The sequence below is a fragment of the Zalophus californianus genome, chromosome 6 (assembly GCF_009762305.2).
Source record: "Zalophus californianus isolate mZalCal1 chromosome 6, mZalCal1.pri.v2, whole genome shotgun sequence".
Classification (NCBI taxonomy): Eukaryota; Metazoa; Chordata; class Mammalia; order Carnivora; family Otariidae; genus Zalophus; species Zalophus californianus.
Window position 1 is genome coordinate 39314916 of NC_045600.1, and position 24430 is coordinate 39339345.

The 24430-nt window shown below is 33.2% G+C and overlaps 1 protein-coding gene and 1 pseudogene across 13 annotated transcripts in view; both read left to right on the forward strand.

The window, feature by feature from the left end:
* The window catches only part of C6H14orf39 (chromosome 6 C14orf39 homolog), a 57218-nt gene extending 34435 nt beyond the window's left edge, over positions 1–22783 (forward strand). For 11 of the 13 annotated variants that reach the window (XM_027572612.1, XM_027572613.1, XM_027572619.1 and 8 more), the window contains 7 exons: positions 3619–3704; positions 3789–3847; positions 8881–8942; positions 10048–10226; positions 13935–14073; positions 18591–18648; positions 21724–22783. In XM_027572612.1, coding sequence (XP_027428413.1) covers positions 3619–3704; positions 3789–3847; positions 8881–8942; positions 10048–10226; positions 13935–14073; positions 18591–18648; positions 21724–21920 — 780 coding nt within the window. In that variant the 3' untranslated portion in view covers positions 21921–22783. The remainder of the gene's footprint in view (positions 1–3618; positions 3705–3788; positions 3848–8880; positions 8943–10047; positions 10227–13934; positions 14074–18590; positions 18649–21723) is intronic. The other 2 variants (XM_027572618.1, XM_027572617.1) reach the window with 2 other exon arrangements.
* LOC113910416 lies at positions 11293–12673 on the forward strand (annotated as a pseudogene).
* Positions 22784–24430: the final 1647 nt, after the last annotated feature.

A 24430-nucleotide genomic window follows, 5' to 3' on the forward strand; every position in this document is an offset into this window, starting at 1 on the left:
TTAAAAAGAATAGTTCTCTCAAAAAAAGTACTATCTTGAGTTTAGGGGTTGAGTTTGGCTACATGTGTAACAATACAAAACCAAATGAATGAAATAACAGCATCTTAAACAAGATAAATATTTATTTTTCTCTTACCTGCCCATGAAATTCAAAGAGGCTCAGTCAGGTTCACTTATCAGGGCTGATAGCATCATTTCTACTGTGTCATTTCTCAGGCTCATCTATGATTTCTTTTCCTGATATTTGCAGTATTCACTAAAATTGGCCATTTACTGGGGTGCCTGGGTGGCTCAGTCGTTAAGCGTCTGCCTTCAGCTCAGGTCATGATCCCAGGGTCCTGGAATAGAGCCCCGCATTGGGCTCCCTGCTCAGCGGGAAGCCTGCTTCTCCCTCTCCCACTCTCCGTGCTTGTGTTCCTTCTCTTGCTGTGTCTCTCTGTCAAGTAAATAAAATCTTTAATTTTATTTATTTATTTAAAATTTTTATTTTAAAATAAAATAAAAATTGGCCATTTACTACAACTAAAAGGGTATCTCAACCAGTTCTAAAAAGTTAATCTCTTTATTTACCACTATATAAAAAAAGTTCAACAAACAAAGCCCTCCTCTCAAAAAAGTATTTAGCAGAGGAAAAAGAAATTCACACACTTTCAAATTTTTTGGGGGTTATAGAACAAATCAAAATAAAATTTAAAAACTATTTAGAAGAATACTATAAACCAAAACCTGTGGAATGTAGCAAAATTGGTCCTCAGAAATTTGTATTTGAAAACAAGTATATTAGAAAATAAAGATTAAAATTAGCTGAACTCTAAGTATGAAAAGTTCAAAGTATGAAAAAAGTGCAACTCAAAACAGGAAAATAATCCAAAGAAAGTAGGAATTAATAAAGAGAAAAGCAGAAATTAATGAAATTAGAAAGTTAGGTTAATCAGTATAGCCAAAAGTTAGTAACTTTTAAATATCAATAAAATAAAGTTTCAGCAAGTACAAAAAAAAGCCCCCACCTCTCAAAAGAAAAGAATAATAAGGGGGAAAAGTGCATATCATTGTACATAGGGAAGAAATGTTTTCAAGGTCCTAAGAGAATACTATGCAAGACTTTATATCAATAAATTTGAAAATTAGGTGAGGGCATTAATTTTCTAGGACAATATAAATTGTTATATAGACTGAAAAAGAAAGACGTGAATAGATCAATAAACTAGAAGAAATGGAAATGTAAGTGAAACTGAAATGTAAGCAAATCTCTGTTTTCCTCTTTCCTCCATTACTTGCGTCCCTTCTCCCTCTGTCATACACACACACACACACACACACACACACACACACACACACACACCCCTTTCAAAAACACACCAGAATCAGTTTTTCGGGTGAATTCTACCAAACCTTTGAGGACTAAATTAGAGTTTCTAAACTGTGACACTATTGACATTGTAGACCAGATAATCCTTTTTTGTAGGGTTATCTTGTGATCTTCTAGGGGCCAATAGCACCTCCCCTCAAAGAAAAGACAATAGAAAATGTCTCCAGACATTGTCAGATGTTCCCTGGGAGGCAAAATTGCTAGTTGAGGCAGTCTCTTTATTATTATTTATTATTAAGCAATTCTAGAATACAGAAGTTGGAAACTAGCCAGCAAATTATGCATGGCTAATTCATTAGGTAGCAAGGACAAAGATAGTGAAAGAAAAAATTATACATTAGTCTCAAGAATGAACATACATGTAGAAATCCAAATAAATTATTAGCAAACCTAATTGGGCACTGTAACATTAAAAAAATATGTTATGACTAAACTTGGCTTTCCCAAGAATTACAATGATAGTTAGCATTAGAAAAGTCTATCAAGCATATTGACATTACATCAACAGATTACTAAATAATTTTAACTAAAGATTTAAAATAATTTTAACTAAAGATTTGCATACTTAGAGTATGAAAAGTTTTAAAACAATGTAAGGGAAACTCATACTCTTAGATATCAAAATGTTTATCATAAAATTCATTTTAAAATGTACATTTCAGTGGTTTTTAGTATATTCTAAAGGTAGTGTAACCATCACCACTGTCTTAATTCCAGAACATTTTCATCATCCCAGAACATGTTTTTTTTTTTTTTTTTTTAGGGTGGGAGAGAGAGTGAGCGAGCAGGGGGGGCAGGAGGGAGGGTTAAAGGGAGAGGGAGAGAAAGTATCTTAAGCAGGCCCCATGCCCAGCGCAGAGCCCAATGTGGGGCTCAATCTCACAACCCTGAGATTATAAGCTGAAATCAAGAGTCAGCCACTTAACTGACTGAGCCACCCAGGCACCCCATCCCAGAACATTTTAAAACATTATCAAAATGCAATGATTATAACAGCGTGGTATAAGAAAAGACAAATTGATCAATGGACTACATCAAAATAAAAAAATTCTGTGTGACAAAAGACACCAACAAAGTTAAAGAGAATGACAGAATGGATAGGAGATTGGTATACAGAATGTATAATATATAAACACATAATACAAATTAATTTTTAGGCAAAAAATAGGCAAAAGATAAAACAGTTTACAGAAAAAGTGTCACAAAACATAACAAGGTGCTTGAGCTCAGGGGTATAGGGAAATGCATATTGAACCAATGAGATATCTGGTTTCCCCTATCAGATTTGCATACACTACAACACTTGATAATATCTATTAAAGTCAGCAATAGTGGGAATGTAATTTGGTGTAATTACTTTGGAGGACTGGTTCATAGTACTTATTAAAAATAAAAATGCAAATGTTCAGCAATTTTAGTTCTTGGCATCTATTGTAAACAACAACTTAACTTGTACAAATACTTTTACCAGGGAACCCATACAAAATGTATATTGTTTAAAACATACATTGAAATTAACAACACTTATTCTTTAAGGGACAGATGTTCTTTAAGGCGCAAGGTCTTTTCTTATCTAAAATCATAATAAGATTACAGAATTAAGACCAATGGCTGTTATAACAAAAATAAATGGGATACATTTTCCTATTAAAATAAAGATATTTTTATGTTGAGTCAAATAAGAAAAATCAGGAACTCTTCAAAATGAGTGACTCACGGAGAATGAATGACTTGAAACAGACAATACAAACATTAGTAAAGCAGTGGCTTAGATATTAATATTAAATAAATTTTAAAGTTAAAAATGAAATACTACCTTTTTCATACATATATAAAAAACAAAATCTCAGGTTTTAATCTTTTAACTTGCTATTTTGCTTTTTTATGTTCAATTTAAGAGGTTATAGAGACTAGACAGATCATTTGAGAAAATGGTAAGATTGACTTGATTAGTAATAAATATGGGATAAAAATTTTTAAGTTTATCTTAAATGTAGGAATACTACGAAGCATAGTTGTTATACTTGTCTAAAATACCAAATTCCTTAAGAGTCTTAAACTTTTCCAGTATTTGACTTAATATTTTGTATGTAGTGGTTTCAGTTAATGTTTGTAGTTGTTGTTCATATTGCTAATGATGATGAGGTGGAGAATGACAATGTTCTTGGAGAACCTTCAAGTAGCCATGGAAAGCAAAAAATTTTTGTTGTCTGTGTAGCTAGTTCTAATACTTAATTTCTTTTGTTCAGGTACTTAATGACTCTACTCTGAATAACCATTCAAAATGCTCAAATTCTGTGGCTATTAAAAATTCACAAAATATGATGCATTTCAGGTAACTTTTAAAATAGGAAAAATGTTTTAATTTCTGAAATTAATAAATCAGCAAATAATATAAAATTTATTTATTGTATTTTAGATTGTTAACCCCACAGAAGCAATCAAATTGCAGTCAATGGTTTGAAAAAGGAGATACAGGTATTTGCTGTTTATATTTTTCCTAAGAAGTGGGAGTAACAAATTATATCCAGCTTTTATACTATTCAAATACATTATTTGGATTGTTTGCATCTCTGGTTAACTGACCATGCATGCCTGGTTTTTAAAAACATTTTCCACTAAATATAAAATATTTCATTGTAAAAGATTTGGAAAACAGAAAAATACAAAAGAAACAAAGATACCATCACCCAGATATAACTGACACCATCCATACTAGTATATGTTCTCATCCTTTTTTCCTATGTATATGTGTGTTCTTTTATTTTTTCCCCCAAATTTGAAACAATACTATATATAATTTTGTAACCTTTTCTTTCTGCTTGATATACTGTTAGAGTATTTTTCTATGCCATTAAATAGATTTTATTTTTAATGACTGTATCATATGCCATTAGATATTAATATTAAATAAATGCTATAATTCATTTAGCCATTCTCTCAGAATATTGAATTATTTTTATATTGACTTCTTTTAATTATTTAGCCATTCTTTTTCAAAACATTAACTATTTTATTGTTTCCAGGTTGGGTTTTTTTCCTAATGCTACTATATTCTTTTACATAAATCTTTTACTATCTTGGATTATTTTCTTTGAATAAAATCATAAAAAGGTCACAGGATATATATATGTATATATAAATATATGTATGTATATATGAGTTTATTATGCTAGAGTCAACTAGCTGTTGGAAAATTTTAAGGGTATCACACCCTTTAAAAAACTCATTCTATCTCTTCATGTATGTATATGTATGTATATATGTACATGTAAATACATAATATATATAACATAATGTGTAACATAAGACATCTCATATGTACGTATACATATATACATATGCTGGTAATCCAGTAATGAATAACAGTTATTCCACTTATATATATATTAGGCTATATAAAAGTATTCACTTCTTCTTGTCTGTATCATATGGATTACAAACTTTTATTTTAAAGTTTTAAAAATGGCTCATTCTATTGAATCAGTAATAAAAAGTCTTCCAACAAACAAAATCCAGGGCCAGAAGGCTTCACGGGCAAATTTTACCCAACATTTAAAGAAGAGTTAATACCTATTCTTCTCAAACTATTTCAAAAAATAGAAAAGGAAGGAAAACTTCCAAATTCATTTTTTTGATACCAAAATCAGATAAAGACTCCACTAAAAAAGAAAACTACAGGCCAATATCCCTGATGAACATGGATGCAAAATACTAGCAAACCAAATCCAACAGTACATTAAAAGAACCGTTCACCACTATCAAGTGGGATTTATTCCTGGGTTGCAAGGGTGGTTCAGTATTCACAAATCAATCAACATGATACATCACATTAATAAAAGAAAGGATAAGAACCATATGATCCTTTCAATAGATGCAGAAAAAGCATTTGAAAAAGTACAACATCCATTCATGATAAAAACCCTCAATAAAGTAGGTTTAGAGGGAACATACCTCAACACAATAAAGTCCATATACAAAAAACCATAACTGAAATCATCCTCATTGGGGAAAAATTGAGACCTTTTCCTCTGTGGTCAGGAACAAGACAGGGATGTCCACTCTTACCACTTTTATCCAACATAATACTGCAAATCCTAGCCACAGCAGTCAGACAACAAAAAGAAATAAAAGGCAGCCAGATCAGTGGGGAAGAAGTAAAACTTTCACTATTTGTAGATGACATGATACTATATATAGAAAACTTGAAAGACTCCACCAAAAAAACTGCTAGAACAGATAACATGAATTCAATAAAGTTGTAGTATACAAAGTCAACATACAGAAATCTGTTTCATTTCTATATGCCAATAATGAAGCAGCTGAAAGAGGAATTAAGGAATAAATCCCATTTACAATTGTACCAAAAACCGTAAGATACCCAGGAATAAACCTAACCAAAGAGATGAAAGACCCATACTCTGAAAACTACAAAACACTGATAAAAGAAATGAAGATGAAATGGAGAAACTTGCTCATGGATTGGAAGAACAAATACTGTTAAAATATCTATATTACCCAAAGTAATCTACACATATGATGCGATCCCTATCAAAATAACAACAGCATTTTTCACAGAGCTAGAACAAACAATTTGAAAATTTGTATGGAACCACAAAAGACCCTGAATAGCCAAAGCAACCTTGAAAAACAAAGCTGGAAGCATTACAGTTCCAGACTTCAAGTTATATTACAAAGCTGCAGTGATCAAACAGTATGGTACTGGCATAAAAACAGACACATAGGGGTGCCTGGGTGGCTCGGTTGGTTAAGTGGCTGCCTTTGGCTTGGGTCATGATCCTGGAGTCCCGGGATCGAGCCCCGAGTCGGGCTCCCTGCTCAGCGGAGAGCCTGTTTCTCCCTCTGCTTATCGCTCGCTACTCTCTCTTGCTCTCTCTCAAATAAATAACAAAATCTAAAAAAAAAAAAAAAAGACACATAGATCAATGGAACAGCACAGAAACCCCAGAAATGAACCCACAACTATATGGTCAACTAATCTCTGACAAAGCAAGAAAGACTAACCAATGGAAAGAAGACAGTCTCTTCAAGAAATGATGTTGGGAGAACAGCCTCATGCAAAAGAATGAAACTGAACTATTTTCTTACACCATACATAAAAGTAAATTCAAATGGATGAAAGACCTAAATGTAAGACAGAAGACCATTAAAACCCTAGAGAAAAACGCAGGCAGTAACCTCTTTGACATTGGCCATAGCAACTTCTTACTAGATACATCGAGGCAACGGAAACAAATGCAAGAATGAACTATTGAGATTTCATCAAAATAAAAAGCTTCTGCACAGCAAAGGAAACAGTCAACAAAACTGAAAGGCAGCCTACGGAATGGGAGAAGATATTTGCAAATGACATTATCTGATAAAGGGTTAATATCCAAAATATGTAAAGAACTTATAAAACTCAACACCCCCAAAACAAATAATCCAATTAAAAAATAGGAAGAAGACATGAATAGGCATTTTTCCAAAGAAGACATACAGACACATGAAAAGATGCTCAACATCATTCATCATCAGGGAAATACAAATTAAAGTACAATGAGATATCATTTCACACCTGTCAGAATGGCTAAAATTAACAACACAGGGAACAACAGGTTTTGATGAGGATGTAGAGAAAGGGGAAACTTTCTGTGATTTGTTCCACCTGTTTATAATCCTCTATATATCCTAAGCTGATAGAGTGTTAGACAAGGGAAGAATGGCTGATCTCGAGGAACAATGCACCCCTAATACAGATATGTGGGGAAATGCATATATCTGGCACAGTCTAGCTGCTGTTCAGCATGTATGTTAAGGCTTCACACCCAAAAAGGCATGTAATCATCTTAGAAGAAAAAAAGGACTCTCTTCAACAATCTCCAAGCCTGTCTTTTGAGGAAGTTAATATGTGGTGAAAATAATAGTTGTGACTTAACTGCAAAAGGCAAAATCTTTATAAAGCTTTCAGATGATCAAATAGAAAAATGTCTATTCAGGGTAGGAAAGAATTCTTAAATAAGAATTAAAAAGCCCAATCAGAAAGGTTGATAAATTTGGCTATATTAAACTTAAGACTTTTGTTCATCAAAAGACATTATAAAAACAATGGAAGGGACGCCTGGGTGACTCATTCTGTTAAGTGTCTGCCCTCAGCTCAGGTCATGATCTCAGGGTTCTGGGATCAAGTCCCGAGTTAGGCTCCCTGCTTAGCAGGGAGTCTGCTTCTCCCTCTTCCTTCACCTGCCACTCTGCCTACTTATGCACTCTCTTTCTCTCTCTCTCAAATAAATAAAAACCTAAAAAAAAAAAGAATGGAAGACAAGAGGATATATTTTTAACACATAAAACTGTCAAAGGACTGGTTTCCAAAATTGTACAAAGAACTTCTACAAACCAAGAAAAATAAGACAGACAACCCAATTAGAAATATGTGCAAAATATGCAAATAGACACTTCAAATAGAGAAACTCATGTGGTAAATAAACATATGAAAAGATGCTCAGCAAATTAGGAAACTGAAAAATAAAGCTACAGTGAACTATTACACATCCAACAGATAAGCAAATTTAGAAAGTCTGACAATACTAAGTATTAATGAGAATATAGGATGATAAGAACTCTCACAACTATTGGGGGAAACTCTCATTTATAAATGACTATATATTGAGACCATATCTAAATTATAATTAGAGCTAATAGTTTTGTCTGGTGAAATTGAATGAGCTCCTAAGGTAACTAGGGATGGCTAGGTACCACAACAAAAATTGATAGTTTGGAAACTAAACTTTGGAAAATAGTTTAAAATTTGGTAAAATGAAAGATATACATATTCTATACCTCGTAATTCCACTCCTAGGTCTATACCTGGGGAAATACAAGTACATACGTACAAATATATATGTAAAGGCATGTTCATATCATTACTGTTTGTAACAGTCTCAAAGTAGAAATACCCCAAATGCCCATTTGCTAGTAGAATAGATAGGTATATTAAGTTGTGTTTGTACAATAGAATACTTTACATCCATACAAGTAAGCAAATTATGTCTATATGAAACAATATAGATGAATTTCACAAGCATATGCTGAACAAAAAAAGCAAGACAAAGAACATCTATATTACCATTTTATCATATAACATTTTAAAACAGGTAAACTGTATTACTTAGGTGATAAAACTATAGAAAGCAAATCAAGGAAATAATCCTTACAGAAGTCAGGAAAGTGATTACCTCTGAAGGGGATGATATGAGGAATATGGGGCCTTTTGGAGTATGTATGATGTTGTTTCTTTACCTGGGTGATGCTTACATGGGTATTCTCTATAATTTTCTTTTTTAAACATTTGTATGGATTTTATTCTCTTATCTGTATGGATTGGGTTAAGCTGTATGAAATTGCTATTTTGTAGGTCAGAAACAAATATTGGTAATTTCTTATTGTGTGTATGTTTTATTTACAATTAAGTTGCCAAAAGAAAAAATAGTTTGTTCTCCTATAACAAACAGATGCTGAGTGTGAAGACAAAGGTACAGTAAGACAATTGAGAGAATCAAAATGTACTTCACAAGTAAGTCAAATGTTTGATTTCTAATTTCTAAGCAAAATATTCCAATTTAAAATATTGTTTCCACTTTAATTTCAGATTAAGTTTAATGAAGATTATATATGTGAGGTCTAGGTGTTTTAGGTTAGTAATCAAGTTTCTGTGGTGTTAAAGCTTCTATTCCTTAGAGGAGTTTTAGATTAAAAAATGAAGCCACAAAAAGTTTATAGGAAAATATACAAAAAGAGTTGTCATTAATAATTGACTATATATATTGATGCCACAACTAAATCACAACTGAAGAAAACAATTTTGTTTGGTAAAATTAAATGATTTTCTAAGGCAGTTCAAGACCAGTGGTTGCCACAAAAATATTTTCAAAATATATTTTAATAGTGGAAAACTTTAATGATAGATGTAGACAATGTTTATTGGCTTTACTAAGGTAGCTACTAAGGGTTAAAACAAGACAAATGACATAGTAGAATTCTGCTCAAGAAAAACAGGTAAAAAGAACATTTTGAATTTTTTTGGTTGAGAGACCCAAATTATTTCTGAAATAGGATTTAGTATAGCAAACATATTTGAGAAGTCATATTCCTACCCTACAAAATGATATAAAGGAAAATTACTATTCATGTTCTCAACCTTTGCAGAGAAAGTAGTGTAATGAATTTTTAAGGACAAAAATGTACAAAGAACACAGCCAATGAGAATAAGATTGCTTAGAAGTAAATCATTTTTTCCTTCCTGTGTCATATACAATTCCTGAGCCAGCGCATGATGTGGAAATTTAAAAAAATCATTCCTAACCATTTTTCTTCATCAATTTGAGTATGTTCTGGTTATCATTTCCTTTTTCAGGTAAACATAAGGGAGGTGGAGCTGGGAAGAAGAAAAAAATTAGAAAATTAAAAATAATTATTTTTCCATATTTTGCACAATTATATTTTGGTATCACTTTCATCAGGTATTCTTATTTTACTTATTTTGTCTATAAAGTGATAACATCATAGATTAATATGATGTTCTTCCTCACACATTTTTACATGTGTGAATTTGTTAATGTAATAACCTTTTTAAAAAATAACATTCATTTTTATAGTTTTCTATTATTTTGAATTTGCAGGTTTTATGTGCAGAACATTTTGGGAAACCAATAGAAAATAATAGTGATGAAGTAGAAGAAAGGGCTGAGAATTTTCTACAAACTCCTGAAATTCCTTTATTTTTAAGAAACACTGAAGCTGTGAAAACACCTGAATCTTTGGAGAAATTATTGTTTCCTAAAACCCCTTCTTTTGAAATGTAGGATTTTAATTAATAATTATCATTAAAGAATCTATTGAGCCAATATTTTATAAATAATAGGAATAGTAAAATGTCTAGTTCCTGTAACTTTAAAAAGGTTTTATTATGGAATATTTCAAATACACAAAGGAGAGAGACTAGCGTAATGAACCTCCATGTACCTAGTATCCTGTTTAAACAATTATTAACATTCTGCCATTCTTGTTTCATAGAACCTCTTCCCCATTTTTCCTATAGCATTCAGCTGAAGATGGTATAGATTCTGAGTACTTATCCTGTGCAATAGTATATACATTTAAGATTTTCCAAAGGATAAAAGATGTATGGAAAAATATTAAATGTCAAGCTAAAAAGGTATTATCGTGTATGGTAGATTGTGGACATCATTGAATAATGTTCCAGCTGTCATTTTTCCTTACGTTGTAGTGTCTAAAGCAAGAATTGCCATCTGTTAAGTAACCTTGGTAGGCAGAAATATCTCTTAACATGATTATTTAACTTTGGAAACCACAGATTTGTAGTTTACAGCCAAGAGAATAGGCTGCATTTAACCTTTTTGTTTAGTTTAATCCCTTTTTAAACTACAAACTTTAAGATTCTTTTAAAACATATATCAAACAGATTCCACTTCAAATATCTCTCACCCATGTTCTACTTCTGTATTTTAAGTTGCTAGTAAGAGTTTTATATATTAAAGTCACGCTGTTGACTCACACACAGTATATTCAAAGTGGAACTCATCAAATACGAGAACTGTAAAAGGATATGGCAGCCATATGCTAAATCCTCTGTTTATGGATGAGAAAACTGATCTGTAAAGTTAAGTGACTCATTGATGGTCAATGGAGACAGTTATGGAAGTATTTTCAGATTTCTATCTTATTTGACAATAGCATTAACTGTGTCTAAACACTTTATAAATATTGCTCATTTAATAGTCACAACTTTATGAGATGTAAATGCATTATTATGCTTATTTTATAGAAGAGGAAACAGAATCCTAGGTGATACAACTTGTCAGTGATAGAGTTGAGATTCAAATGCAGGTAGCTTGGGAGACAATATGGTGGATGGCGAGGAGCCGGAGAAAAAAAGGAGAATAGAGGAGCTGCTAGCTGAGAAAATGGCTGTTGATGTTGGGTGTGGGAACACTGGAGACTGAGAAGTTCGCTGGAACCATGTAAAGAAGTTCCTCGAGCGATCTGGACCCTTCACACACCCTGATTTCGAACTGAGCACTGAATCTCTCCAGTTTTTGTTAGATACGTGTAAAGTTCTGGTCATTGGAGCTGGCAGCTTAGGATGTGAGTTCCTAAAAAATCTGGCATTGTCTGGTTTTAGATTTATGTTATAGACATGGACGCTATAGATGTTTCCAATCTAAATAGGCAGTTTTTATATAGGCCTAAAGATGTTGGAAGACCTAAGGCTGAAGTTGCTGCAGAATTTCTAAATGACAGAGTTCCTAATTGCAATGTAGTTCCACATTTCAACAAGTTTTCAGGATTTTAATGACACTTTCTATCGACAATTTCATATAATTGTATGTGGACTGGACTCTATCGTAGCCAGAAGATGGATAAATGGCATGCTGATGTCTCTTCTAAATTATGAAGGTGGTGTTATTAGATCCAAGCTCCATTGTTCCTTTGATAGATGGGGGGACAGAAGGTTTTAAAGGAAATGCCCAAGTGATTCTGCTTGGAATGACCGCTTGTATTGAATGCACACTAGAACTGCATTCTCCACAGATTAATTTTCCCGTGTGCACCATTGCGTCTATGCCCAGGCTACCAGAACACTGTATGGAGTATGTAAGGATACTGCAGTGGCCTAAGGAGCAGCTTTTGGAGAAGGAGTCCATTAGATGTAAATGATCCTGATCATATTCAGTGGATTTTCCAAAAGTTCATGGAGATAGCATCACAATATAATACTAGGGGTGTTACCTATAGACTCACTCAAGGTGTAGTAAAATGAATCATTCCTGCAGTAGCTTCTACAAATGCAGTTATTGCAGCTGTATGTGCCACTGAGGTTTTTAAAATAGCCACAAGTGCATATATTCCTCTTATACTTGGTATTCAGTGATGTAGATGGACTGTAAACATACACATTTGAAGCAGAAAGAAAGGAAAACTGCCCAGCTTCTAGCCATCTTCCTCAAAATATTCAGTTTTCTCCATCCACTAAACTGCAGGAGGTTTTGGATTATTTAACCAGTAGTGCTTCTCTGCAGATGAAATCTCCAGCCATCACAGCCACATTAGAGGGAAAAAAATAGAACACTTTACTTACAGTCAGTAACCTCTATTGAAGAACGAACAAGGCCAAATCTCTCCAAGACGTTGAAAGAATTGGGACTCGTTGATGAGCAAGAACTGGCAGTTGCTGATGTCACCACAACACAGACTGTACTATTCAAACTTCATTTTACTTCTTAAAGAAAATAAATCTGCACATAATGGAAAATTCATGAAAATATATTATGTGGATGCTAAGAAATTTAATGTCATTTTTAGCATGAGTTTTGCTGGAATTTGACTTTTTTATATAATGAACCACTCTTTTTTAAATTATAACTTACCCATAAAGACAGAAATTTGGGGTTGGTACTTGTAAGCATTTTCATTAATAATATGGGAAATGATGCCTGGAGAGAGAGATAATGAGCAAATGTATTCTTTCAGAGGACGAGGCAAGCACTCTCTTTTGTCTGAATTTTGCTCCTATGGTCAAAGAATGCATTCCTCAGTTTTCATTTGAGCACCCACATAGAGAAAAGATGTCCCTTTAAAAAGAAAAAAAGAAAATTATTTTAAATAACATTGAATATTACACCCTGACATCTAGAGCATGTTGAACATAGCCTATTTTTTACTTGATTTAATATTCATTTAATTGTAGTTATCCAAATGAATATTAATTATTGCAAAGGTTACCTTGTCCATACTAATTTTAAATGGTGTTATAGCTGAATACTTGTGCATGGAAATGGGAACTATTTTCATGTTTACTTGTAGTGCCATAGAGGCCAAATATGCACAGTATTAAAGCCAAGACATGGATGTTTGAAAGAAAAAAAATACAGGCAGCTCTACCTCCAGAATTCATTTAACCACTATGCTCTCTATTTTTCCCAAATCATTTTATAGTTTAACTTCCTTATGCAAAATATGTAATGGCTGACTCCTCATCAAGACTAAAATCTTGTAACTGTCTTTCAAAATCTTGGAGACAATATAGCCTCAAAGTTAAGAGCTGGGACTTTGAATCTGGATTGCTGAATTCAAATCCCAACTCTGGCACTGACATTTCTTGGAGAAAGTCATTTAACCTTTCTATGCTTCAAAATTTTCTTCTGTAAAATGGAGGTGGTAATAATAGTACCTATTTCATAGGTTTATTGTGAGGAATAAGTAAGTTAATACCAGTGGAAATACCTAGAATAGAGCTGGACAGTATATTCTCAGTTGGAATTCATTATTATTCCCTAATTGATTGTTCTACTTTAACATTATTTTCCACCTCAAACCATCTTTTTCTTAAGAGGTTTTTCACTTCAATAACTATTCTCTCCCTTTCCCTACTGTACTAATTCTTACTTCTGTGCTATTGTTTACCAGTCTGCAGTATTTAGTAATATATTTTTAACATTTTTAAAATTTTTTTATTTTTAACATTTTTATTATTTCTTTGTAACAGAAATAGAAATATAATGCCTGAAGGTCAAACACAAAAGGAATCCCCTGGATTTTCTTTTCTTACGAATTATACTTCTAGATCTCCTGGATTGAACTTATTTGATTCTACTATATTTGATTCAGAAATCTCATCAGATCAGGTAATATGAGAAGCTAAAGTTTTATTTCTAAAAAGCTGTACACTGGAACCTCAAGTAATTTTTTTAAGAGAGAACACACATGCACTCATGCATGCAAGCAGGGGTGGGGAGGGGCAGAGGGAGAAAGAATTTTTTTTAAGATGTATTTATTTATTTGAGAGAGAGAGTGAGCAAGTGAGTGAGCAGGGGAAGAAGCAGAGGGAGAGAGAGAATCTTAGGTAGACTCACCACCGAGTGCAGAGCTCAACTTGGGGCTCCATCGCAACACCCTGAGATCATGACCTGAGTGAAAATGAAGAGTTGGATGCTTAACCACCTGAGCCACCCAAGTGCCCCTCAAGTAATTTTAATTCTTTACTATCAAACTGTCTTGGAGCAGAGTACAAAGCAGAGGCAATTTTTTAAAAAGATTCTGAGTAGTGATAATGTACCACAGTTGCCCCATTATGTTTTTGTTTTCAATTTCAGGTGACCTCAGTTGATATCTTTATAAAAAAAAGCATCTCAGGATAGGGATGATGTAAATTGCAGTTAAAGGCAGTTTAAAATGGATTTGGCTTCATAGTTCATGTTCCTAACTTCTAAACAAACTTTTCATTTCTCAGTGTGAAAAATTCTCCAGGTTATTAGTTGGTCTTTTTATTTACATATGTGTATGTAGCAACATTATTGGTTAATTTTAAAAGACCTAGTTTTCTTCTAATAGTGATATAGTGATTTCTGCTATTCAGTGATGGAACAGTAAAGTGCTTAAAAAAAACCAGTAAAGTGCTTATTTCTGTTATTTGGCAATTGAAACTGAAGATTAAGATATGCTTTATTTGATCAGTAGAGACAGCACAGTGTAGCGGTTAAGACCAGACTCTGATGCCACACTGGTTGAGTGTGTACTGGATGTAGCATTTTGAGTACATAGCTCCCTGTTTCTCATCTGTAAAATGGAAACAAGAATTTTTGCCATTGCGGGGCGCCTGGGTGGCTCGGTCGGTTGAGCATCTGCCTTCGGCTCAGGTCATGATCCTGGGGTCTTAGGATCCAGCTCCGCATCACGCTCCCTGCTCAGTGGGGAGCCTGCTTCTCCCTCTCCCTCTGGCCCCTGCTCACTCACTCTCTCTCTTTCTCTCTCTCTCTCTCTAATAAAAAAATAAAAGGGCCAGTTCTTAAGAAAGATATAACAATGACAAATGTGTATGTGCCTAATAACAGGTTCAAAATACAGAAACAAATGAAAAGCAGACCATAAAGAATACAGTCAGTGATACTGTAATAGCAGTGTAATGGGACAGATTGTAGCTATAAATGTGGTGGACATAACATCATGGATAAACTTGTCAATTCACTAAGTTGTACACCCAAAACTAATGTAACATTGTCTGTCAACTCTACTAAAAAAATACAGAAACAAAACTTGACTGAATTAAAGGGAGAAATAGAAAAAAGCACAAACTTGATTGGAGATTTTTAGCACCCTTCTCTCAGCACTTGATTGAATTAGACAACATAATCAATAAAGATCTATAAAATCTGAACACTACCAACAAACCTGTTGACCTAACTGACATTTATAGAACACCAACCACATCCAGGAACCTCAGCTCCACAGCTTATATATGCATGTCTTGTTTTATTGCACTTTGCAGATACTGCTTTTATTTTTTTTTTAATAAATTGAAGGTTTGTGGCAACCCTGTGCCAAACAAGTCTACTGGCATCATTTTTTCCAACAGCATTTGTTTACTTTGTATCTCTGTGTCACATTTTGGTAATTCTCACAATATTTCAAGCTTTTTCATTATTATTATATTTGTTATGGTGGTTTGTGATCAATGATTACAACTCACTGAAAGCTCAGATGAAAGTTTGCATGTTTTTAGCAATAAAATATTTTTAAATTTAAGTATGTGCAATTTTTAAGACATGATGCTATTGCACACTTAATAGTGTAGTGTAAACATAACTTTTATATGCATTGGGAAACCAAAAATTCATTTGACTTGCTTTATTGTGATATTCATGGTTTTGTGGTGGTCTGGAACCAAACCTGTAATATTTCTGAGGTATGCCTTTATATTCTTTTCAAGTGCTGTTGGTATATTCACCAAGACCATATTCTGGGCCATAAAATGAGTCTTAATAAATTTCAAAGGATTGAGATCATAGCAAGTATGTTCTCTTTCCACAATATAATTAAATTAGAAATAAATAAAGTAGAAGGAAAATCCTAAATAATTAGGCCATGGATCAAAGAAAAAATCATGGGGCGCCTGGGTGGCTCAGTCTTTAAGCGTCTGCCTTTGGCTCAGGTCATGATCCCAGGGTCCTGAGATTGAGCCCCACATCAGGCTCCCTGCTCAGCAGGGAGCCTGCTTCTCCCTCTCCCACTCCCCCTGCTTGTGTTCCTTCTCTCGCTTTGTCTCTCGGTCAAATAAATAAAATCTTTAAAACACACACACACACACACACACACACACACACACACACACACACACACAACAAAACAAAACAAAACAAAAAACAAAGAAGAAATCATGAGAGAAATTAGAAAAGATTTTGAAATGAGTGATTATGAAAATTCAGTGTTTCAAAATTGAGGAATGTTGCCAAAACCAGAATAAAACCATAGCTTTAAATTAATTAATATTTTAAATAATTCAGTTAATAGAAAAGAAGAAAGGTCTAAAATCAGTGACCTAAGTTTTCACCTTGAAAATCTAGAAAATGGGGTGCCTGGGTGGCTCAGTCGTTAAACATCTGCCTTCAACTCAGATCATTGCCCAAGGGTCCTGGGATCAAGCCCCGCATTGGGCTCCCCACTCAGCTGAGAGCCTGCTTCTCCCTCTCCCTCTCCCTCTGCCTGCTGCTCCCCCTGCTGTGCTCTCTCTCTCTCTCTCTGTGTCAAATAAATAAATAAAATCTTAAAAAAAAGAAAAATCTAGAAAAAGAACAAAGTAAACCCAAAGTAAATAGAATGAAAAAATAAGGGAGATAAATCAATGAAATAGAAAAAAAGCAATAGAGAAAATTGACAAAGCCAAAGTTGGTTCTTTGAAAAAAATTGACAGAATTTATAAACTCATCATTAGACTGACAAAAAGATAAGCCAATTTACCTCTTTTACAAATAAAGTTGTATTATAGATCCTACAGACAATAATAAGAATATTGTGGAAAAGAAGACTGGTGAGGGGGAACCAAGAGCAATCAAAATGTGATAATGGTACAAGGACTGATAACTTGATCAATAGTATGGGCTAGAAAGTCTTGAAATTTTAAATATTCATTAGATCTTAATAAGAGGAAGGATTCTCTGAACATTAAAACAGTGGAAGAAGAACCAAAAGAAAATAAAAGGGTTTGGGTTTGGGTCCATAGAAAATTTTTATATGTTAAAAAGTTTTTAAAGGCAAAATGATAATGTGATATAAAATATTTGCAATAATATAAGGAATTAATGCCTTTAATATGTAAAAAGCTTATGTGGGTTAATAAGAATTACTACCTCAATAGAGATATATACAAAGTTCTTTAGGTGAATAAATAATCACTGAAAAAGAAATTCAAGTGACTTATAAAATCTCTGGGATAAACAGTTTTCCTTATTAATTGTCAAAAAAATGTAAATCTGTGCATAACAGTATTTACTCAAGTGTAATTTGTATTAGAAAAAAACAGAAGTGACCTAAATATCCAAAGTGAAAAAATGATTGCAAACCAAGAAACAGACTCTTAACTATAGAGAACAAACTGATGGTTACCAGAGGGGAGGGGGTGGGGGAATGGGTTAATAAAGGAGTGCACTTGTGATAAGCACTGGGTGTTGTATGTAAGTGTTGAATCACTAAATTGTACACCTGAAACTAATATTACACTCTATGTTAACTAACTGGAATTTAAATAAAAACAAACAAAAAAGAAACTGTATGGTGTGTTCATATGGAAGAATATGAAAATGCCATCAAAAGCATCTTGGTTTTGGAAGAATAGTGACATGGGAAAATGCTCATAATGCAGCATTAAGAGAAAAAAAGGGACAGAAATCTGTTGTCATGATCCCATTTTTTCAAAAAAAACTGTTTTACAGAGAAAACAGACTCTTTTGGCAGCAAAACTTGATCTGAACTGACATGAAGCTGTCATATTTCCTTACTTTTATAGGCAGGAAAACAATACCAAGAACCTGCTTTGTAAAATACCTTCAGAATAAAGCAAAAGTTACTTAGAATTTTAGGTTATATTAATATTCCAAAGTAGGAACTATCTTTAGTATACTATATATACCTTTTAATATATTATCTATTGCAAGAATCAAATCAATAAGCTTTATTTTAATATAAGCAAATGATAGGTTTTAAAGATAGGTCTTTTTTTAAAGTACAGTAATGTGCTATATAGAATGTTGCCACTTTGTATACTCTAATTATGCTTATTAGAAGAACCAGGCTTTATATTCAAATATAAATACCATATATACTGTTTTACTGATTTCTTGAGTAATACTGAATGGAAATTATTTTTCAGTTTAATGAACATTATTCTGCAGGAAATTTAAATCCTCTCTCATCACAACAAGAAATTGGTAAGTGATTTGAAGTTTGCTACATATAAAAACATGTTAACTTCTCCACTTTTTATTTAGTTTGCCTCTGATTTTCTCAGGCCCTCAGTTTATTCTTTTAAAATTCTATTACTTCTGCACCACTCACTAATTATTTTTTTGTAGCAATTTAGCTTCTTTCACTACTCCATCAAATTCTCCAGTAACAACTAGTGACTTAACAATTATTAAACATTATGGGTATTTTCTATTTATTACCATATTCACTATCTCTGTAGCATTCGATATAGTTGACTATTCTCATCTTCTTTCTGAAGTTTTTAGATTTCCTCCTATATCTCTGGTGCTTACTTTTTATTTGATCTTCCTTCTTCTCTTATCCCATGATTAATTGATTCATTCAACATAGAAATGTGTATGTGTATAAATATAGTATATTTTGTATTCGGTACTGCTTTGGCTCTGGTGATAGAATAGTGGACATTTTTCTTTTTTTCCTTTCCTTTTCAGTTCCACATACAAGTGAGATTATACATTATTTGTCTTTCTGTCTGACTTAATTCACTTAGCATAATGCCATTAGTGTTACTATAAATGGCAGGATTTCCTGTTTTTTTATGGCTCAGTAATATTCCATTGCGTGTGCATATGTATATATATACATATATTTATTTCTTTTTCTTGCCTGATTGCTCTATCTAGGACTTCCAGTACTACTTTGAATAGGAGTGGTAAGAGCGGGCACCCTTGTCTTGTTCCTGATTTTGAAGGGAAACTCTTCTCCTTTCACCATTGGTGTAGTGTTACCTGTGGGCTTGTCATATATGGCTTTATTATGTAGAGATATGTAACTTCTATGCCTAAATTGTTGAATTTTTATCATGAATGGATGTTGAATTTTGTTGAATGCTTTTTCTGCATCTATTGAGATGATTATATGATTATTTTCTTTTATTCTATTAATGTGATGTATCTAGCCTTTTCTCTTAGAAATAATGTATGTTTTTGGCCAGACTAAAGAACTCACTACATCCCAAATATGCCCACACTTTCTTACCTACTTTTTTCTTCCTGAAATCAACTTCCATTTCTTTCTAACCATCTTCCAAGACCAGGTTCCATAAATCCTTTTATTTCCCTTCAACTTTTCATCCCAAAAAGATCTCTCCTTCACTTTTCTCTATGTTTCTTTTTTTATATACTTCATAATATTCTTTTGTCGTTATTTATCAATATATAAAAAATCTTCTCTAATCACAAGTCTTTGGGGACAATGATTCTGTTTTATTCACCTTTGTATTGTCCACAGCACCTTGCACATTAATCTATTATTTTATTTATAATGAACATAGGAGTTTTATGGAGACTTTATATGAACTTCTTTTCTTCTGAAATAAAAAACATCAAATTCATTTATTCAAAGGCAGATTCAAGATTTTAGTTCTTTCTGAGCCTATAGCTATATTACAGTTATTTTCCTTCATTTAAGTCTTATGGATGTGTACTGAAGTCAATGGAAAAATAAAGGGTTAGAGGAAGAACTCAAGCATCTGGTAATCAGTCAGTCCATCTGTCTTTCTAACCATCCCTCCATCCACCCACCCTACTGCTGGTAGGCTCAGCTTTATTTAGGTTGAAATGATTGAGGTGTTTAAAGATACATGAAATTTTAAAGTGCTACAAAGTAAATTGTTCTGCTTAACTGAATTGGTTCTTTATGGAAAAAATACAGGTGTTTTAAAAGACTTCAAGTAAGTTTTTAGATTACTGTGTATTTTGAGTTTGTTAATAACTAAAAATTATAATAAAGGTATTAAAAAATTTTAATATTTATAGTCTTACATATATAGTGAATGAAAAATAATATTTTTCCTTAGGAGCAGTTCTTGGCATCATTAACCAAATCATTTTTTATGTAAAGTTGATTTCAAAAATTCCTCTTGGGGCGCCTGGGTGGCTCAGTTGTTTAAGCCTCTGACTCTTGATTTTGGCTCAGGTCATGATCTCAGGGTCATCAAATGGAGCCCACATAAGGCTCCATGCTCAGCGTGGAGTATGCTTGAGATTTCCTCCCTCTCCCTGCCCCTCTGGTCCTCCCCTCAGCTTGTGCTCTCTCTCTCTCTCTCAAATAAATAAAAATAAAATCTTAAATTCCTTTTAGAACTATAGAAGCCTTTTCACTGTTCTGTCCATTTCTTTGAACAATGCCACAAACAGTACATTGTAGTAACTCATAAATAATAGTTGAATAAGTTTGACTTCTGCAATATCTCTCAGACCCAGCATCTTTCCCCATTCATTTTGCTGTGACTATATGACGAAGCTTTCATCATTGCTTTCCTATTATCCCCACTTCTAGACGCTCTACTGTTCCAGGCTTTCTGCACATTCTTTCCTTGGTAATCCTTATAAAGTAGTTCAAATCCTGTCATATCTCCACTTGAAAACTTAAAAAAAATTTTTTTTTATTATTTTGGTGGGAGGCAGAAGGAAAGGGAGAGTGAGAATCTTAAGCAGGCTCTGCACCCAGTGTGAAGTGGGAGACGGGGCTTGATCTCACAATCCTGAGATCATGACCTGAGCCAAAATCAAAGAGTCCATTGCTTAACCGACTGAACAATCCCGGTGCCCCTCCACTTGAAAACTTTTAATGGCTTCCTCTTACATATAAAATAAAGTCCAGATTCTGTAGTTGGACATTCAGCAGTCTTTCTAAGATCATCTTCATTAATACCCTTTTAATAACTTTTTATGATTTCTCAGTGCTCCTGACAAGCTGAATTGGTTTCTGTTTTCCTTATACTTCCTATGCATGCCTATTTCTGTGCCTCTGTGCTGTTCTCTCCATTTGAGGTGTTTTACCCCTTCTTCTACCATATATACTAGCTCTTATTATGCTTGAGTTCAAATTACTTAAAAGTAATTTTGGATTTATTTGATTTCTCACAGTTCTTTGCACATAGGAATACAGTTAACTATCTGCTTAATAAGTGATTCAGTGTTACCTTGTTTATTGTTTGCAGTATATGTAATTTAATAGATTATGTAAATTATGTAACATGAATAGCATGGTATCGTAATGTTTATCTTCCTCAGGAAACTTATTTGGGAAACCAGAAGGAGAAGATGGCTTCACATTTTCTTTTTCATCAGACTCTTCAACTCACACATTTGGAACTGGAAAAGATTATTTTAGTTTTCCATTTTCATTTGAACAGGATCAAAACTCAACACCTTCTTCTGTAAAAGGTTTTTCATCTTCCTCACAAAATACAACACAATTTTTTTTTTGAGCTGATTACTAATTTCTCAAATTATTTCACTGCTCTGTAATCATCTAGGGCATAAATTTACATTATTACTTAAAAAATGAAGACTACTTTCTTTTGTTGATTAAAGCAGTAATGGGTTACCATAGTTACGTTATTTGATTATTTGATTTAAATATTGAGGAAAATTAACCCTATGTCATCAAATTTTGTTTTATTTGAAGCATTTTCTGTCATTTATTTTGGTTTTGATTTTGGAAGCTGTATTTAGGCAGAATTAATCTTAATAGAATTTGATGCTTTTTCATTAATCTTTACTATAAATATTAAGCCTGCTTCTCCCCAGAACCTAAGTTTCATTCTGGTAGTATTTTAGGTGCTTTGACAAGAACCTGAAATTTAGGCCACCAGAAGACCTTGTAGCAGTAACTATGCAGAATTAGCTGAGGTGTACTTTGTACTTTAGCTACTAAAAAATTCTTTTAAAACTACTGTTTCACTTATGCTTCACTGTTGCGGTATAAAGAGCGGTGCTTTAATAATCTCACAGAACTCATGTTAGTGATAGTGAATAAAATGTGTTATTTTCTTCTAATACAACAAATAATAAAATTATAATTTTGTCAGTTATTCTAATATTTTTAATGGAAAGAAATTAAATGTGAAGGGCTAGAGTAATTTCTGAAAGATTGTTATATGAATGATAATACTGTTATATTTTCTTGCTTAAACTTTTTTGAAGAACATTTAAAATTTTGTTTTCTGTTTCTAACAAAAAAATTGGCCTTCATGTTTTATATGCAGTATTTGCTTGTGAGTTACGTAGGTTAAATGAAGATGTTTAAATTTTGATGAAATTATATAAACATATTACTCAATGTCTTTATATTTTGTGCTTTTTAAATTGGTTACATTGAGTTTTCGAGTAATAAAGAGTCTGATTCCAAATTCTGATGTGTGACTGACAGATTTTAAGTTTCACTGCGTTTTCTTTCCCTTCTGCTCCACATCTGATCAAGCTGATAAGAAAGCCCGGGTGTTCCATAGGATGCCTGGTGGTTCATTCAGTTAGGCATCTGCCTTCAATTCAGGTCATGATCCTGGGGTCCTTGGATCCAGTCCCACATCTGGCTCCTTGCTCGGTAGGCAAGGAGCCTGCTTCTCCCTTTCCCTGCCTCTCCCCCTGCTTGTGCTCTCTCTCTGTCAAGTAAATAAATAAAATCTTAAAAAAAAAAAAAAACCCAGGTGTTCCCACCTTTAGCACCAGTGGGAAGTTCAAGCCATATATAGAAACTCTTGTTCTGGCCCCACCCCCAACCACCATAAAAACCCATAGCCAGTCTCCTTCCTCTGATCTCTCAAGCCATTTTCAGACAAACTAGGTAGTCCTGGCCTGCCCTCTCCAGAAAACGTCATTATATGTGTAATAAACCTTTTCATACCCTACTGGGGTGTATGTGGTGCCATTAGTCTCAATATCCAAGCCAAATTTTGGGTGAATCTCTCTTGCTTCTTCAGGGTGTCTACAACATATCACAATTGTATTAAATTAAGCTTTCCCAAAGACTTGATAGAAGTCAGAGAAATGATACAGCTAATTAGAGAAAGAATTTAAGAAAACTTCAGACTGTGGATTAAAAATAAAAGCTTCAACAACTGGTTGAAAGCTGAAAATTTCAGTTAAAAACCTAGAGTTTTTCTTTTTATATCAAGTATTTTATTGACCCTATGATTGAATTAATTGGTAGTTTTGATACAATAAAGACATTGGCTATATATGAGGAAGGAGAAAATGTAATTGGTTTGTTATTTAAGAGGGTCAAAACTGGTTTTAGCCTTGAGAGACCCAGTGATTCCATGGTTTATTTTTACTTTAAATAGAGAAATGCCTAGCACACAGGTATCATGTATCAATAAAAGAGATAAAATAAGTATTTTTAAAGTATCTACAGTGTGCATGGCATTTTGAGGGTATATAGAAGAGGTAAAAGACACAGTCTTACACTCAAAGAACTTACAATTTAGTTGAGACATACCTTATGAAACAACAAAAACACATTACAATAAAATAGTTTATAATCAAATTCTATAGTTTATAACTTGATCTGTGGTAGAGAAGAGGTTGAGTGCTTTAAGAATTATAAGAAGGAAGGTTATCATGGACTGGAAAGCATAGGAAGGAGTCATTGAAGAGGTAGGATTTAAATCAGGACACTAAAGGTATGTAGATTGTAAAATTATTGAGTGTTAATGCTGCTTTTTTTTAGCTTTGCATTTTTTGTTGCCTAACTCTAGTGACCAGTGTCTAGTAAGATTTCATTAATTTTTTGTTGAATTAATAGAATTGAACTGAATTGGTAAAAGAGGCAGGGAAGGCTTTCTAGGTAAGGGGAACAATATGAGCAAAAGAAAAATGCAATCACAAATTTAGTACAAATGGAGGAAATTCAAAATAGGCCTAAACAGAGTGGAGAGTAATAGTAGGAAACTGAGGTTAATAGATATGGTAAAAATGATTTATAGAGAATCTTCAA